General features: G+C 43.3%; 5 protein-coding genes across 7 annotated transcripts; 1 reads left to right on the top strand and 4 right to left on the bottom strand.

Moving 5' to 3' along the window:
* Positions 1-4286: 4286 nt before the first annotated feature.
* LOC9649375 (photosystem II 22 kDa protein, chloroplastic) lies at positions 4287-5437 on the bottom strand. Its single transcript, XM_002976448.2, has 4 exons — positions 5104-5437; positions 4933-5037; positions 4646-4877; positions 4287-4591 (listed from the first exon to the last, which is right to left on the bottom strand). Exons 1-4 carry the CDS (start codon positions 5320-5322, stop codon positions 4347-4349), a joined length of 801 nt encoding a protein of 266 aa, XP_002976494.1. The 5' UTR covers positions 5323-5437; the 3' UTR covers positions 4287-4346.
* A 288-nt stretch (positions 5438-5725) lies between these two features.
* On the top strand, positions 5726-7246 carry LOC9649030 (peroxiredoxin Q, chloroplastic). Its single transcript, XM_002976591.2, has 4 exons — positions 5726-5985; positions 6102-6239; positions 6291-6380; positions 6945-7246. Exons 1-4 carry the CDS (start codon positions 5770-5772, stop codon positions 7161-7163), a joined length of 663 nt encoding a protein of 220 aa, XP_002976637.2. The 5' UTR covers positions 5726-5769; the 3' UTR covers positions 7164-7246.
* On the bottom strand, positions 7147-11067 carry LOC9649029 (protein argonaute 4A). 2 transcript variants are annotated; one of them, XM_024681406.1, is made up of 21 exons: positions 10900-11067; positions 10444-10826; positions 10260-10396; positions 10106-10209; positions 9960-10054; positions 9746-9905; positions 9582-9698; positions 9418-9525; positions 9310-9369; positions 9128-9262; positions 8902-9073; positions 8723-8838; positions 8528-8662; positions 8371-8474; positions 8249-8320; positions 8131-8194; positions 7970-8078; positions 7842-7915; positions 7693-7787; positions 7600-7631; positions 7147-7539 (listed from the first exon to the last, which is right to left on the bottom strand). In XM_024681406.1, the coding sequence occupies exons 1-21, from the start codon at positions 11053-11055 to the stop codon at positions 7367-7369; spliced, it is 2601 nt and encodes an 866-aa protein (XP_024537174.1). In that variant the 5' UTR covers positions 11056-11067; the 3' UTR covers positions 7147-7366. The 2 variants fall into 2 exon arrangements, with proteins under 2 accessions (XP_024537174.1, XP_024537173.1); XM_024681405.1 differs by having other exon boundaries at positions 9310-9525.
* A 19-nt stretch (positions 11068-11086) lies between these two features.
* LOC9649028 lies at positions 11087-12090 on the bottom strand. The gene is made up of 5 exons (XM_002976446.2): positions 11779-12090; positions 11639-11721; positions 11425-11574; positions 11311-11354; positions 11087-11234 (listed from the first exon to the last, which is right to left on the bottom strand). The coding sequence occupies exons 1-5, from the start codon at positions 11995-11997 to the stop codon at positions 11122-11124; spliced, it is 609 nt and encodes a 202-aa protein (XP_002976492.2). The 5' UTR covers positions 11998-12090; the 3' UTR covers positions 11087-11121.
* On the bottom strand, positions 12002-14695 carry LOC9649027 (O-fucosyltransferase 34). Of its 2 annotated transcripts, XM_002976445.2 has the most exons (8): positions 13771-14693; positions 13628-13695; positions 13450-13538; positions 13221-13386; positions 12867-13156; positions 12606-12810; positions 12391-12548; positions 12002-12327 (listed from the first exon to the last, which is right to left on the bottom strand). In XM_002976445.2, the coding sequence occupies exons 1-8, from the start codon at positions 14069-14071 to the stop codon at positions 12078-12080; spliced, it is 1527 nt and encodes a 508-aa protein (XP_002976491.2). In that variant the 5' UTR covers positions 14072-14693; the 3' UTR covers positions 12002-12077. The 2 variants fall into 2 exon arrangements, with proteins under 2 accessions (XP_002976491.2, XP_024537175.1); XM_024681407.1 differs by having other exon boundaries at positions 13628-14695.
* Between the last annotated feature and the right edge of the window lie 144 nt (positions 14696-14839).

The raw sequence follows: 14839 nt of genomic DNA, 5'->3' as shown, positions 1-14839 counted from the left end.
ACAACACTACGGTTTGAGCAGAGTATAGTTCTACTCCAATTCATTGATTATTGACTATTAAGGCCTACTGAGCCAAGGGGAATTAACACCTCTATTTTTTGATTGAATCTACCATTCTTTCTATTGTATAGACTAGTTATTTCATATGAGAAAATTAGTCATCCACTCATACTACAGTTATACAGTGGATACTTTCATCTATAAATATTCCACAAGAGGAAGGATGTACACATGGATGCCCAATATATATAATTTCAAATTTATGAGTAAAAATATACCTTATTTAAGGATATATTATATTTTAAATAGAATCTGTGCTATTTGTTCCGATATCATATGTAGCACACCCTATCTCTCTTCTTTTAAGTTAACTGAAAAAAGGGCAATTGCTTAATAAGAAAGCCTCTACTGGCTATTTTATCCCTATTTATCCCTTAAAGTTCTAAGGATCCACAATAATAATATATCCAAATCTCATCCTATGATCACATGTGTTATAATCAACCACCCTAACTCGATCATTAAAGTTAATAAATATTTTCTTCCCCAATAACTCCTAACAAAAGGAATAATAAGCATAATAACTTAAAAAACTAAAAGGTCAAAAATGTCTATAACCAAGTTTTATATAATTAATTTTAATTCCCAAGACGAAATCAAAGTACAACCCACAATATTCTCCTCAACACATCCATAAGCCAAAACTTCATAATGTAAAAGTTAATAAAGAGCATATCTTCATTTATCCAAAAGCTAAGTATAAGTTATACTAAAAAAGTGATAGCTAAATCGATCCTCCATGAATTTGTCTCTAGTTCAAGATGTAACTCACTTATTAAAAACTGCAATAGGAATCATTTATGATCAATACATTAACTCAAATCTAGCAAATAACCAATAATTCTAATATCAATCACTTAACTCTTCCTATTGCAAGTCCATGATTAAACCACTTTTTCAAGGAATCTAAACCCCTATTAACAATCTTATTTACAAGATAACGAACTCAACTTGCCATTTAACTCATTTAAATGCCAATACAGGTGCTAACTAGCAAAATACACAAATACTAATAACACAAAGATATAGCCAAATCATCAATATTATCTTCACAAAGACTAGCTATAGAAAATATGTTTTTAACCCTGTATTTTATGGTGAATCATTATAGGGTAATCCCGTAGCAAAATCAAGCCTTTCTATACATGTGTTAAAGGCAACAAAGCAAAACCTACATTTCAAGATTTTGTGTTATTAAACAAAAGGATAGAGTTAAACTCTTGAAAAGCTAAATAACCAAGAAGCGAAAGAATAGAGCATGAAGCAATATTGGAATAATTTTAAAGCTTAAAGCATTCTAACGCCAAGACTAACTCTTAAAATATAGTTAAATAAAGTATGGTTTTATTTTAGCATACCAGTGGCCTAATGCAAGGATATGAAACTTTATCAACTAGCATGGTATTGAGCTTGAGCTCTAAACTTGACACAAAATAAAAACAAACTCACCTAATAGGAAGCTAAACAATGCCTTAAGTTAGTTGGCTATGTCTAATTTACTCATTATCCCTATTATATATTTTGAGCCCCTGTATAGTTGAACTCCTAACGAAACAAATACCTAAGAAGTGAAAGAATATAACACTTGAACAACCTTAGAGCTTCCAACATTTAAACGTGAAAAACAACTTTCAAAATAGAGCTAAATAAAGTTTAATATTATTTTAGCTTATTGGTGGCCTAATACAAGATATGGGTACTCCATTAGCTAGCATGGTATGGAATTGGGTTTAGACCCAAGTTAAATGCAAAACAAAAATAGATACACTTAATAGAGAGCCAAAAAATACCTTAGACTAGTTGGCCATGCCTAATCTACTTACTATCTCTATTATACATAAATTTGCTATAGGCTTTTACTTTAGTCCTAGGAGATAGTCTTTGGGACATACTTGAAAACTTACTAAATATGAAATGGTGTTAGATTATAAATTCGAATGTGAAAACAATATCATTGTATTTAAGACATTCTTTAAAATTCATAAATATATTTAAGTAAAACATTAGATACTTTCTATAAATATCACATGGGGAATGATAGTGAGAGTATCTAACAAATAATAAATTATAATCTAGCAAATATTAAGGGACTAGGCTCAATAACACTAACAACAATAGCAAGTGCAAGCTAAAGAATGAGTTTTTCTAAAGCACTTAAAATTTTTGTCTTTATACTCATTAAGTAAAATGAACATGTGATGAATAATTTCTCAACTGACTTGAGTGGAAACTAATAAATGGTTTAGCAATACTGATCTTTTGCCATTGTGGAAGAAAAGTTTTAAAAAATTACAACAATAACTACTTAAATTAATAGAAAAATGTCTACAATCTTGTTCATAATCATGCATTAGGAAGGATCACTACTAATATCATGCTAAATAGCCATAGACTGGCCTGTTTGCCACTCATGGCAAACCAAGGGAAGCTTATTTTTATGGTAATAATTAATGGTAATTACCAATCTTACCAACTCAAAGTATAACTTTAAGTTGCTAATATATCTCATTTCACTCACGAGCCTAGGTGTATCTCATACAAATGGTATATCTCAAGATTGATCAAATAAGCCAAAATGAAAGCTTATACAATATAGTACAAAATGGTATAGCCAAAATTGATACTCGAGGAGAAATATGAAGCCACAAAAACTAAATATATACCCACTTAAATCATTATTCTCATCTTTACATATGCAACTAGCTTAATTGCCCATTCTTGTTAAATAGTACTCATTAAGACAAATATTCTAATACCAAATATAGTGCATATAGTTTTAACTTTATACCATAAGCTGAATTACTAGATCTTAGTGTTGACATTTTAGATTCTTTAAAACTATTTCAATATTGCTCTCTACTCATGTTCCTTAACTTTTTATCTATACTCTCAGGAGTTTAGCACTATTCCTTTATTAAATAGCCCAAGGCCCTAAAACTTAGGTCCTACTTTGTTTTCCTTGGCACATGTATCTAAAGGTTAAATTTTGTCGTATGGTTAAGCAAAAACTATATTAGTGGCCTAATGTAAGGATATGGCTAACATGCTTAAACATAGTGGTACCAAATTTACAATTTAGTGTCATTCTATATTTAATAAGTCTTCAAGTTTGTCCTAAAAATTATTTTTTAGGACAAAAGTAAAAGCTTTATATAGGGGTTTCAAATGTATAATAAGGATAATAGATAGATTGAGTATGGCTAACCAACCTAAGGTATTATTTAGCTCTTTGCTAGGTGTGTATTTTTTTTGTATCTAACTTGGGTCTAAGCCCAAACTTCATACATTTTTTACATTTCATAGATATGCTTCATTAATAAATCTAAACATTTTGTTAATGGGATTGAAACTAAGATCACATAATAGTGAAAGTGTTTAACAGAAATAGTAAGTTATTACATAACAATATTGAGGGACTAGTACTCAATATATAAGGGTTCTTATCAAGCCATTAGTATAAGGAATTAGTCTTTAGAACTAACTCGAAATTTACTAAATATAGAATGGCACTAAATTATGAATTTGGACACTTGACTAACACAAAACAGAGCAAAGAAAACTACTAAGCTAAATATGATCAATAAGAAAATATATAAGAGTTTTTACTTTATATTTATCACACAGTTTAATTCAATAAAGAGTGACTAACAAGAGAATTAACAATACTAACCTCCTACTATCATGGTAATAAGAAAAAAATATCTTAAAAGACTTGCCAATAAATAACTTTAATACCTACAATCATATTCATGACACAAGGTGGCTTAAGTGGCATATAAAATTTTCTAATGATTCAAAGGGATTAACAATCAAGTGGTTGGGATCCAAGTGGATTTGAGACTTATAAAAGGGATGACAACATAGATGTTTAAAAATTATCTTTTGGAAGTGTGATAAAACTTATAATTTGAGTTAGGATTTGGATTTTCCATTGAGAGAGGTCTTGAGGTTTGCAACACCCCATACAAGTACCTTGAGTTGAATCATTGTTGTGTGAGAGGGTGTTAATGTGGGGAATGGGCTACAGCACATTCTTGCACTTCAATGCCCTCACCATGGGATTTCTGATGGTTTTTGTAGCCAGTTGAGGAAATCTGTCAGTGATGTTTCTTTCTTGGTTGGGACTCTACATGATTAATATTTGAGGCCTGATGCCTAGTGACACTTATACAAACTCTGGGCCGAGCTGTCAGTTTGGTGACATGTTTTGATCATTCCCCACTGGATTATAATAAATCTTAAGGACATTTAATTAAGGTTGTTTGTGACAAAATCAGTCCGTACATTCACTCTTCTTCATTATCAGCAATGAACCTACCCGTCCCAGGATTGATGGCTGCAATGAAGAAGAAGATTATGTTGAACAACAAAAGGGGTTCAATCTCAGTGATAGGCACTCCAGTCTCTATGTTGAGCTGCGCCAACGCTCCCTTGCCAGTTATAAGCTCACCAATTATAGAGAACGCAATTCCCAACTGTGCGAGCCGACCAACAAAGAGCTCGTTCGATTTGGTGAATCCAAACACTGGGCCTGTGATCAAACCATAGAAATATGATCACTGAGATGATTAGAGAAATACGTTACCTTTTTCTTTCAGCCCAATGGCGGATTTAAACCCTTTGCCCGGTTCGATGATAGGCCCTGGTGTTTCGTCAACGAATTTTCCTCTGTCACCCAAAGCACCAATGGCTCCCAACAGGGTGAAGAGGATGAAAAAGAGCAGCAAAGGCTCCGTCTCGTTCAATGGAATCCCAGTCTCCAGATCAAACTGTGCCAGGACTCCCTTTCCAGTGATTGCCTCTCCAAGCAGCGAGGCCTACGATTTGCAAGATTACTACGTAATCGTTACTGTCATATTGAGAGGAACTTACTGCAAAGCCGATCATTGCGACCCTTCCCACGAACAATTCATTCTGCTTGGTGAATCCAATCCCTCCAGAGGTCCCGAAGATGCCATCCTCGACAGTGCTCTTCGACTGCCCAAAACAATGTAAATCTCAAATCGCTACACGTAGTGGAAAGAGTGGCTTCTTCAAGGCTACCTTTTTACTCGTTGCCGGAGCCTTGCTCTTGAGAGCAAAGGTGCGAACGATCCTGCTAGCGCTGCTGAAATGCTGCGGTGTCACAACCACACCCAACCTCTGTCCTAGGAGCTGCTGCGATGATCCCCCAATGGCATTTGATCTCGTCGATGAAAGCCTCTGCTGGGCGATCCCATTGAGGGCTGTTGTGACGCGCGAGAGAAGAGCAGCCTGTGCCATTCAACCCAACTCAAGCTCGCGATCGCTCCTGGCGCTCCAACAAAGTGGGAAGAACTCACACGCCAATGTAGGTGGTGTTCTTCCCTGTGTCTAAAAGGATTTCCAGCCAGCGAGCGAGTGACTCTCCTTTAAGTAAAAGTACCACCACTCCCACGTTGCGCTGGAGTGTTTGAGAATGGACGGCCCCAGATGCCTCGACGTGGAAGCTCACAGGGCGTTCGTTTTCTCGCGATAGGCCTGGCTTCCGAGCCTCCAAAACGTGCCACGTAGTTCCAGACCTGGAAGAGATATCTCTAGGCCCTTCCGGAGATTCACATTACTTAAATCTCCATTATTTATCTTTAGTTCAATTCTCGCAAGGCTATATAAAATCATGACCGTCCAATTGGAGAGCAATCCAACGGCCAATAAACCGGGAGAGCTTTGAAAGCAAAGAAGCCCAAAACCATGGCTTCTTCGTCAGCGGCTCCGCTCTGTGGAGGAGCAGTGCTCGCCGCCGCTGCGCCTCGCAAATCCCCGGCATCCTCCTCCTGCGCAGCGATTCTCCGGCCTCCATGCCTCGCCAGCTCGTCAATCGCCGCGGAATCCAGCTTGTTTCGCAGGGTTTGCGGCCTGGGAGTCGCGAAATCGCCGTCCAGGACGCTTCTTTCCACGAGCTGCAAGGTAAGATGCCCGCATTGCGAGGATTTTCTCAAAAAAATTTCGAGTGCCAATCTTGGGATGGATGGATTCCTGAGAAGATTCATAGTGTAGGGCTCTGAGCAAGGGATTACGTGCAGCTGAGCCAGGGCGATGTTCTCCCCTCGTTCAATCTCAAGGACCAGGAGGGGCGAGTGGTGAATTCATCCAAGTTTAAGAACAAGCCTGTGGTCTTGTACTTCTATCCGGCCGATGAGTCGCCAGGATGCACCAAAGAGGTAGGAAAAATAAAATAAAATCCTTGCCTTGTCTAATCTCTGATCGATCAGGCTTGCGCGTTTCGGGATTCTTACGATAAATTCAGGAAGGCTGGAGCGGAAGTGATTGGCATCAGTGCCGATACTCCAGAGTCTCACAAGGTACATTGCTTGATTCCCAGCTTCTTTCGTCTTCCAAGGTCTTAGAGATCTTAGAATTTGGACTGCTGGATTGGTTTTGTGTGAGAGTTTTTACGAGCTTTTCGAAGTGGTCACTGATAAGCTCTTAGCTTTTGTGCTCGAAAGTTTCAAGATTGGATTGGGTTTTGAGAGAGTTTCTCGATCAACTTTGCTGATAGTTTCTGGCCAGCCGATCGAAGCTTTTTGCTTTTGAAAGTTTCAGATTATACCAGATTGGATTGTGATATACTTGGTTTTGTGTTTCCATACATCGTGAGAGTTTCCCCGAGTGTTCACTCTAATAGTTTCTGGCCAGCCGATCGACGCTTTCAGCTTTGTGCTCAAATGTTTCAGAGATCTTCCAGTTTTGCGAGTTCCGTTAGATCATTTGCTAAGAATTTTGTTCCCTAGAGATTGGATTGTGTTTCCAATCTTGGTGAGAGTATTTATGAGTTCTCTGATAGTTTCTGGCCAGCCGATCGAAGTATTTAGCTTTAGTGCTCCAAAGTTTCAGAGTTCTAACGTTGGATCTTTCGCTATTCGCAGGCATTTGCGAAGAAATACCGGCTTCCATTCACGCTGCTCACCGACGAAGGAAACAAGCTGAGAAAGGACTGGGGAATCCCCGGCGACTTCTTTGGCTCGCTGCCGGGAAGGCAAACTTACGTGATCGACAAAAAAGGTGTTGTGCGGCTCGTCTTCAACAACCAGTTCCAGCCCGAGAAGCACGCCATGGAGACGCTCAAGGTTCTCGAAAGCATGTAAAGAAAAGCCGCCATTCTTTTCATCGCACCTTCCCTTCTATATAAATATGTAAAACCCGATGTTGCTGTGGACTTCTCCACGCAAAAAATCTCTTGGAATGAAAAATTCCAAGCTTTGCCTGCTATAATCTCTCGCAGTGGAATGCTTTAGTAAAAAAAACGAGAAACTCTACCGCAGCGCGCGAGCTCTTCGATTCCTCTCTCCTAGACGAAGAACATAGTGTTGGCGACGTTGCCCTGGAGCTCTGGCAAAACCGGGACCGGCGGTGCTGACTCTCTGGTAGCGGCGGATGAAAGTGACCCCGTTTCGGAGCCGTCCAGCGACATAAAGTTCTTCATTTTCTTCGCGGCCAGATGCGCGTAGTTGATCGGCGCAACTGCGACAGAGGAAAACGAGATCAGGAAATCTGGTTTGCAAACTGGGACAAACTACTTACCCACTGATACTGCTGTCGTGCTCTTGACGTAGCTGCGTGAGCAAAACACACGTGTAAGTTTCGAGGTTTCCAAATTGCTGACAAGGAACTTACGTGTAGCACAGATTGTTGATGGTCATTTGGATCTCGTCCGGCCTGAAACCAATCTCGTCGTAGAGCACGATGTAGTGCGTCGGCCTGCTTGTTCCCTGGAACAAACTTTTCCAGTTACTATAGAACAGTGAAACGGTTCCTGTGCTTACGAGCATGCCGAAGTGACTGCACAGGAAGAAGTCGAAATTCGTAGGATGTGCGACGTCGCGGTCCACAACGGTCCCTGCAATTGCAGTTTTTCCGAGCGTCACGAACAGAAACTTGTTTGTTGACGTACCAGGTTCGACATTCTTTTTCTGCTGCCCCACCGGCAAGAAACGGGTATGGTGCCTTTTCTGTGCTACGACCAGAGTTATCTTCGGCCTGATGCCGAGACCTTCGCAAGTCTGGAAAGAATGGCATGGAGCGGCGTTGCTAGGATCAGGCAAATGACAGTACCTTGATGATGTCTTGCAGTTCCCCGGTGAGGACGCTCTCAAACTGGGATTCACTCACTCCATCTCTGATTTAAAGTCATACAAATAATTAGCACACGGTTTGGGATAAGAGACCGAACCTGAACACAATCAATTGCTGAGGGTAGCAACCCTTCTCGCCCTGAAAGTTCTTAAAGTTCTTCAAGAGGCTCCTGCGAAAGAAAGAGATTAGATTCTCAATGATCAGGAAAAAAGGAATTACTCCAGCATCGATGGAATGTTGGCGAACGCTTCCTGTTTTGCCGATTGCGCCATCACGCGAGCGGAGTACCTCGTAATCCTTGGCCAGTCAAAAGAGCCAACCATCTGCTTACCGAAAAAAACGTAAGGACGCAGGTGCAAATCCCGACACAACTTACAGCCGCGACCGACGGGGTGTGGGAAAATGGAGATCCATGCGACACGTCCATTCCCAAGATCATGGTTTGTGCATATGAAAGCTTTGGCAATTCTTTCTTAAATTCACTAGTTAAAACCGTGTTGTAGCCCCCTAACTGAACAACAAAAAAGATGTTAATTTGCCGAAATGCCGCAACAAAGAAACAGAGACACACCTTTGCATTCATCTTCAAAACGACGTTCGTCAGGTATTGATTGTTTGGATTCCTCTGGGGTGCTATGCACTGGTTCGGAATTCCTTCTTTCGTCAAAAAGAGTCGTTTGAATGGCGCTGCACAGCAAAAGCAAACACTAGTTTGAGTTACAAGATATGCTGTGAACAAAATAAATGTACCGTAGGCATCCGATTCCTTGCTCGGAAGAAGACAGAGAACGAACCCCGGACGACGACCGGGATTAGGATTATTCTTCCGCATCTTGGCAACCATCATATCCACCCTTTCCCAACCTGGATGCTCAGAAAAGCTTGGATCTTCTACCAACACTAGACCGGGATTCTCAACAGCCTGCACAGAAAAACCGTGCTTTAGCCTCGTGACCAGACTAAAGTCTTCACTCACCATGCCCTTCTGCACGCAACATTCCTTCAACTGGTTAGCAATCCGAGAAACGTCTTGATGGCTGAAAGGATTCTTTTTGCGGTTAAAGCAAACAACAATCCACTCCTTGACAGGAAGGGCAGCTCGGGCGACGGTCTGTAGCAGGAAAATTACGATAATGCTCAGGCACGACGTTGGCTTACATCGCGGTTGTAGTTCCACCTCCCACCCTGGACTGGTACGTCCCGGTGTCCAAACTTGAGCTGCAGAAGCATACATGAGAACGATGACATCGCGAAACAAGTCGTAACCAGTGGCGCCGGAAGAACACGTCCTTGAACTGACATCATTTTGCTGTCAACCTTGACGTTGAGGGACTGCAATTCCACGCTTGAATTTGACAGTAGTTGCGTAATGCCCTGTAACCACCAAAAGTGAGGTTTCGATTCCGCTGGTTGTTTTGGGTAAAACGAACCGAGTTGATCACATTAGCACGATCACTCGGCAGCAGTCGTGCTTGGTCAAGGTGCCTGCGAATCTGATTCCCGCTCAGCTTTCTTTTATATCGTTGTCCAGGCAGAATCGAACAGAACTGCAACATCTCTTTTAAAAAAACTTATCGATGGACACCATGTTTACCTCCATCGGTACATAAACTGCTCGCGTGGCTTTCCCTACGTTGACACAGTGCAAGTTGGGGAATTGCAAGGTTTCGTTGTATCTAGCTTGATAGTACTGAAGAACTGTCGTTGAATTCAGTCTAAACGTGCCATCGGCTCCTTTCTCTTTCAATTCAAATCTGTGAAGTCGAGCACTTCATAACGCCAATCAAGAAGCTAAGGACAGTGATTACCTTTGAGAGGATGCTGGTTCATCGCTAAAACCGAATATTTTGTGCCTCGTCTTAGTGTAAACTTGCACCACGATTCCCTTTAGCACTCTCTTCGCCTGCACAAATATCAAGAACTAGTTGACGAAAAGCGATGTCATCAGACATACCCGGGTCAAGTGATCGGCACGAATGCTTCCTGGAGATGTATCGAAATACTCCGCAAGAAATTCGTGCACCAACTGGGGCTTGATGACGATTGTTGTCGACGGATCTGCTTTGACAAGCATTAAGAAATTGTAAAAGAACTCTTTTGCAACTTACCCAAGTTCAGTGATAATCCCAGAGAACAAGGTCGGAAGCTAGCGTGGTAGCCACTCCAGCTTTCCACCCCTTCTCCAACATCTTTTACTGGACCAAGGGACTGATGAAAGTAGCTCTCACGCAGTAACACGTACTCCCTGCCAAACAAGAGATAGTCTTTGACGAGAAGAAACGCTATTCATACCTTCTGGCGGCTTGTTCGCGAACAAGAACGTCAAGGACCCTCAATGCATCTTGCGCCCGAGACAAATGAAGATCTTCCTTCCTCATAAGGATGCCCAAGTCCACTTTGGTTGAGAACTTGATCCTCACCTTGTAAGAGCTGGCATCCGCTCTTCTCTTTTTCGCGGGGCCCCCAGACGAGGAAGATGCTCCCATTGCCTTGTCGAGCGTGACTTCCATTTCCTTGTCGCCGAAAGAGAGATCGCCGAGCACGTACGCCGTATTCTCTCCGTCAAAAATGAGTTTTTTTTCAAGCTCGGCCCGGACCTTGTCCATTACTCGGCGGTTCGCCCCTTTCTCGACGAGAACCTTGTCGTTAGGATCATCAGCATATGATATCTTCACCTGCAAAATGCTGGGTCAGCAGCCAGAGAGAGACACAGAGAGAGAGAGAGAGAGGAAAAGAAAGAACACTCACGTTGTATTGCGCTACATCCATTCCTCGAGAGAGCGTCACGGCAAAATGGTTACAGGTGAGGCGGACAGGCGTTCCCTGTTGGCCATAACCCGGCCTCCTCATCGGCTGAGCTCCAGTGGAAGACGAAGAAGAAGCGCTTGCTTTTGCGCTCGCCATCGAAGAGGATAGTTGCCTTAACCCTGAGGGCAAAAATTTATAGTACCTAGGTACCGCCTTTTATGATCAACGGAAAGAAGGCGTCAGAAACTCGATAAATGCCGTCAGCAGTGAGATGTCCCATGTTTCCTTGTGCGATGCAACGAAACCATCATCGTTGAGGGTGTATGTGGTTGTTCCTAGAATGAACCAAAACAAAAAAAAACAAAAAAAAACGCAGCAAATCCAAGAAAAAATCTAGGAAAGATTTCTTACCTTCGTAAGCTGCAATGTGGGGTTTCCAAGGAAGTTTGAGCGACCTGGATAGCGATCCAAGCAGTAAAGTATCCGGAAATGATTATAAGAAAGCTTTTAAAGTTCTATACATACCCTTGGAGCCTCCATTTCGCCTCGATTGTGGTCGGGCTTGTCACGCGGATTTCCAAGAGCTCGTGCTTGGAGTCGCTCGGATCGAACAGCGATTTCACTGCCGCAACGTAGGAATCCACACCTTGGACATTCGTAGTTGGATCGATGAATCTAAAAAAGTTTTAGCATGGATGATTGCGAGCAATGGCTAGAAAAGAAATTGCGAAGAGATTACCGGCAATCGTCGCTGTAGATGCTCCTGGTGAGATCACCAGTCACGTAATACTGCCTGTCCTCGATGTCTTGGCGGATAATTTGCTAAAGAATCATCAATCTCAGGGAAGATTTCCAGGAAATCCAAGCAAGAACACTGACCTCGATCTCGTCAACGGCGAAATGCCGCTGCCGATCTCCCTCGCTCGCAAGAAGAACCGGCGGGGCAAATCCAAGAAGCACGATCGGCGAGAATACAAGCTGGCGCCTCCCCGTGAGCACCATCCGCGGCCTCCGCCGCGAGGATTTCTCGCGCGGCAGCGGCGGAACGCAGCCATTCTTGCCGGCGCCATAGCCAAGCGCGACGAGCAATGGCGCCATAACATTTAAAGAAAATCTGAGAACACCTTTTATTCGACTCCTACTATACAAGAATATACCATAGGCGAAAAAAATTGTTATCAATCGGTGGCGCTCAAATCCGATGAAGGCTTGCAGAGACACTCGTGAGGATTGGAGTAAAAGTAGTCCTCTTCTTTCGGTCTGTCTGGAAAAACTCGTCGTCTCTTCGGCATTCCCATCCGGAACTTATGAGCTTGTTTGATGGCGATGGAGAATTCATCCCAGGAGATGGCACCATCTCTCAGCTGATCCACCAGGTCGATTATAACTTTGCGATCCAGCTGCACAGTCTTGCGGAATCCAAGATACCTGCAAAACGAGCCAACTCCTTGGCTGTGAATCCTCAGAGGTTTCCAGAGAAAAAGAAGTTACCTCCGGTGTCCTTCGGCAACTTTGGCCATGTTTCCATCGTACGTAGGGACGAAAACATCGCTCTCCAGTGAGACGAGATAATCCAGCGCTGCCATTTGCGAGGAATGGTTGTAAAACGGCCTGAGCTCGGCCGGAGTCAATAGCATCTCCTTGCGAACCTGGAGCGCAAGTCACACACTGTGAGCAGAGAACCAATACTTTAACGAGGGACTCACAATGTTTGGGAAGGCTGCTTGTAAGGCCAGCATCCTCCGTTGGCTGCCGTAAATCTCCCCAGCAGCAATATAAAGTTGCGTGCTGTTGCTGTATCCCAGAGCTCGCAAAACCAATGCGGTCTCTTCCGGAGTCAGTGGACAAAGCCCGTCTTTTCGTTTTTGCTCCGAGTTTATGACCTTTTCTTTCCACCACGGAAATGCATACCTGTGAACCAGAATAATATGAGCGCCGTATGAACTTTCAAGATAAGAATGCATCACCTCATTGTAGTAAGTTCCTCCGCTTCAGAGTTCGTGCATCCGTGCGTGCAACCGGAAAATGCGAGCATATCCATCTCATATCTCAAGTGGAGAACCAGGAAAGGTCCCTTTGATCGTAGAATCTTGACTAGCTTTTGCCCGAGTGCCATGATTTTGGGTGTGAATCGAAGAGCGTGATAATTGACTCTGCATCTCAGCAATTGCATGTCCGAGGGAAGCCCATTGTTTGCTAGACGAGCATCAGTTCGGTTCAAGCGAATAACCTTTTGCTTACGAACTAAAGGAAGGATCTGCGCCAGGGACAAAAAAGTGATCAGTCAAGAAAACAAACGAAACAGGCAAGGAAATCGAGACCTGCTTATCGTAGTACGTCTCATTTGACCAGCTAATCGGCGCAAGCGTGAAAATGCTCTTATTCTCTACTAAACGATCGAATTTAGACGGAAGCTTTTTTACGATCTTGACTTGATCCCTCAGCGAGAAGATGAAATTGTCTACGTCAAAAATGTCATCAAAATTGCTGCAAGAGAGAGACAAGCAATTGTTTAATCAGCGCCAACTTGAACTAGAATTCTATAGCCACCTGGGATCGGCCCAAAACGACGTTTTGTCAAGCTCCGGAACCACCAAAGTCACGTTCAAGCGCCTGGCAATCGTGACCATGTCACAGATCTACATCAGCAAGAAGAACACGAATAAGCTCACAATGAGAACAAAAACGATAGAGAAAAATAAAACGCATAGAATCAATCTCCACCTACAGCAGCTCGCATTTGATTAAGTCCTCCATTGCAAGAAACCATCAGGTAGCCATTGTTTTTATATATTCCTGGAAGCACAAAGAGCACAAGACTATAAGCAAGATCAAGAAAGAAAAAAGAAACAAGGAAGAGGAAACACTCACTCTGTGGCGGATAGATTGGAACAATGGGTGACACGCTCTCCTTCTGCTCGTTGCAAGACGATCGCCCCCCAAGCAATCGAGGACGCCATAGCTCGCCCAGAGCAGTGAGCTGGATGATACACGTCCACAGCAGGATGCTAGTGCTCGCTCGCAGTAGCCACACATTGATACGTGATCTCGGTAGCATCGGAAACCTCAGCTTCCCAGCCTTGTGATGATCAGCCGGCGGCCTCATCTGGCCAGATTCGGCGCTCCTCCTTCCATTCAGATCCCTGCATGTCACGGCAATCCCCTTGAGCATTGCCAAGCCCCAATCCTCCTCCTCGCTATTGACGACGCCGACGACCTCTTCTTCCACTCAATCCGATCCAGCTGACGACGAATTCGCGGCCGGGAGAGCACTGTGGCGAAGAATCGGTCCAGGAGACACATGAATCGCGCAGCTTAAATAAACTGCCCGGATCGATCAAGAAGAGCGCAATGCAGGAGCCGATACGCGGATCCCAGCCATCGCCGCGGCTGGAAAGAAGGCATCGGCTGTTCCAGATGGCCGCATTTCCCCTCCAACGCCAGGGAATCACCAAGAAAACAGACCCTAGCCGAAAGCTTGGCGCTACCTCTGCCGCGTAAACCCTAGCTGCGCGATCCTTCCACCATAGCCGCAGCACTCCTTTTAAGTAAGATCTGGAGCTCCTTTGCCCTATTTTGGAGCTCGATTAGCTTAGCATCCAAGAAATCGCTCGTCTAGAGCTCGCTCTCCGTGCGATCGTCGCGATTCCGGCATCGCTATGGCCGACCTCGCAACCACAGACACAATGGATCATCGGATCACTCGCTCCTCGTTGTATCGATCTCCATTCAATTCAGACACGGGAATTTTGACGGGCAGCTCACGGGCCAGCACCACACTTCACCTGACGGGCCCGAATCCAACGGCCCCAAACACCACCACTTGTCATAATCGCCCACTCCCCATGTCATAATCTCTTCCTTTTTTTGTTGAGATTCCCACGTCAGAATGACAAGTGGCAGGAAAAGGAAATCCTTTTCGTACCAAATTTGCGACAAT

This window comes from Selaginella moellendorffii, unplaced genomic scaffold (genome assembly GCF_000143415.4).
Source record: "Selaginella moellendorffii unplaced genomic scaffold, v1.0 SELMOscaffold_31, whole genome shotgun sequence".
NCBI lineage: Eukaryota > Viridiplantae > Streptophyta > Lycopodiopsida > Selaginellales > Selaginellaceae > Selaginella > Selaginella moellendorffii.
This window is presented reverse-complemented; position numbering and strand designations above follow the sequence as displayed.

What these genes read in the sequence shown, in the direction of transcription:
- LOC9649375 (XM_002976448.2), bottom strand. Translation starts at nt 5,322, where the DNA reads ATGGCACAGGCTGCTCTTCTCTCGCGCGTCACAACAGCCCTCAATGGG. An exon ending in TCGCAATGATCGGCTTTGCA is followed by an intron (nt 4,878 to 4,932) that starts GTAAGTTCCTCT and finishes TGCAAATCGTAG; the next exon opens with GCCTCGCTGCTTGGAGAGGC. An exon ending in CATTGGGCTGAAAGAAAAAG is followed by an intron (nt 4,592 to 4,645) that starts GTAACGTATTTC and finishes GTTTGATCACAG; the next exon opens with GCCCAGTGTTTGGATTCACC.
- LOC9649030 (XM_002976591.2), top strand. Translation starts at nt 5,770, where the DNA reads ATGGCTTCTTCGTCAGCGGCTCCGCTCTGTGGAGGAGCAGTGCTCGCC. An exon ending in CGCCAGGATGCACCAAAGAG is followed by an intron (nt 6,240 to 6,290) that starts GTAGGAAAAATA and finishes CTGATCGATCAG; the next exon opens with GCTTGCGCGTTTCGGGATTC. An exon ending in ATACTCCAGAGTCTCACAAG is followed by an intron (nt 6,381 to 6,944) that starts GTACATTGCTTG and finishes CGCTATTCGCAG; the next exon opens with GCATTTGCGAAGAAATACCG.
- LOC9649029 (XM_024681405.1), bottom strand. Translation starts at nt 11,055, where the DNA reads ATGGCGAGCGCAAAAGCAAGCGCTTCTTCTTCGTCTTCCACTGGAGCT. An exon ending in AACATTCCATCGATGCTGGA is followed by an intron (nt 8,321 to 8,370) that starts GTAATTCCTTTT and finishes TTTCTTTCGCAG; the next exon opens with GAGCCTCTTGAAGAACTTTA. An exon ending in CAGCAATTGATTGTGTTCAG is followed by an intron (nt 8,195 to 8,248) that starts GTTCGGTCTCTT and finishes ACTTTAAATCAG; the next exon opens with AGATGGAGTGAGTGAATCCC.
- LOC9649028 (XM_002976446.2), bottom strand. Translation starts at nt 11,997, where the DNA reads ATGGCGCCATTGCTCGTCGCGCTTGGCTATGGCGCCGGCAAGAATGGC. An exon ending in ATCTACAGCGACGATTGCCG is followed by an intron (nt 11,575 to 11,638) that starts GTAATCTCTTCG and finishes AAACTTTTTTAG; the next exon opens with ATTCATCGATCCAACTACGA. An exon ending in CCACATTGCAGCTTACGAAG is followed by an intron (nt 11,235 to 11,310) that starts GTAAGAAATCTT and finishes GGTTCATTCTAG; the next exon opens with GAACAACCACATACACCCTC.
- LOC9649027 (XM_024681407.1), bottom strand. Translation starts at nt 14,071, where the DNA reads ATGCTCAAGGGGATTGCCGTGACATGCAGGGATCTGAATGGAAGGAGG. An exon ending in TCGTTTTGGGCCGATCCCAG is followed by an intron (nt 13,387 to 13,449) that starts GTGGCTATAGAA and finishes TCTCTCTTGCAG; the next exon opens with CAATTTTGATGACATTTTTG. An exon ending in GAGGAACTTACTACAATGAG is followed by an intron (nt 12,811 to 12,866) that starts GTGATGCATTCT and finishes TCTGGTTCACAG; the next exon opens with GTATGCATTTCCGTGGTGGA.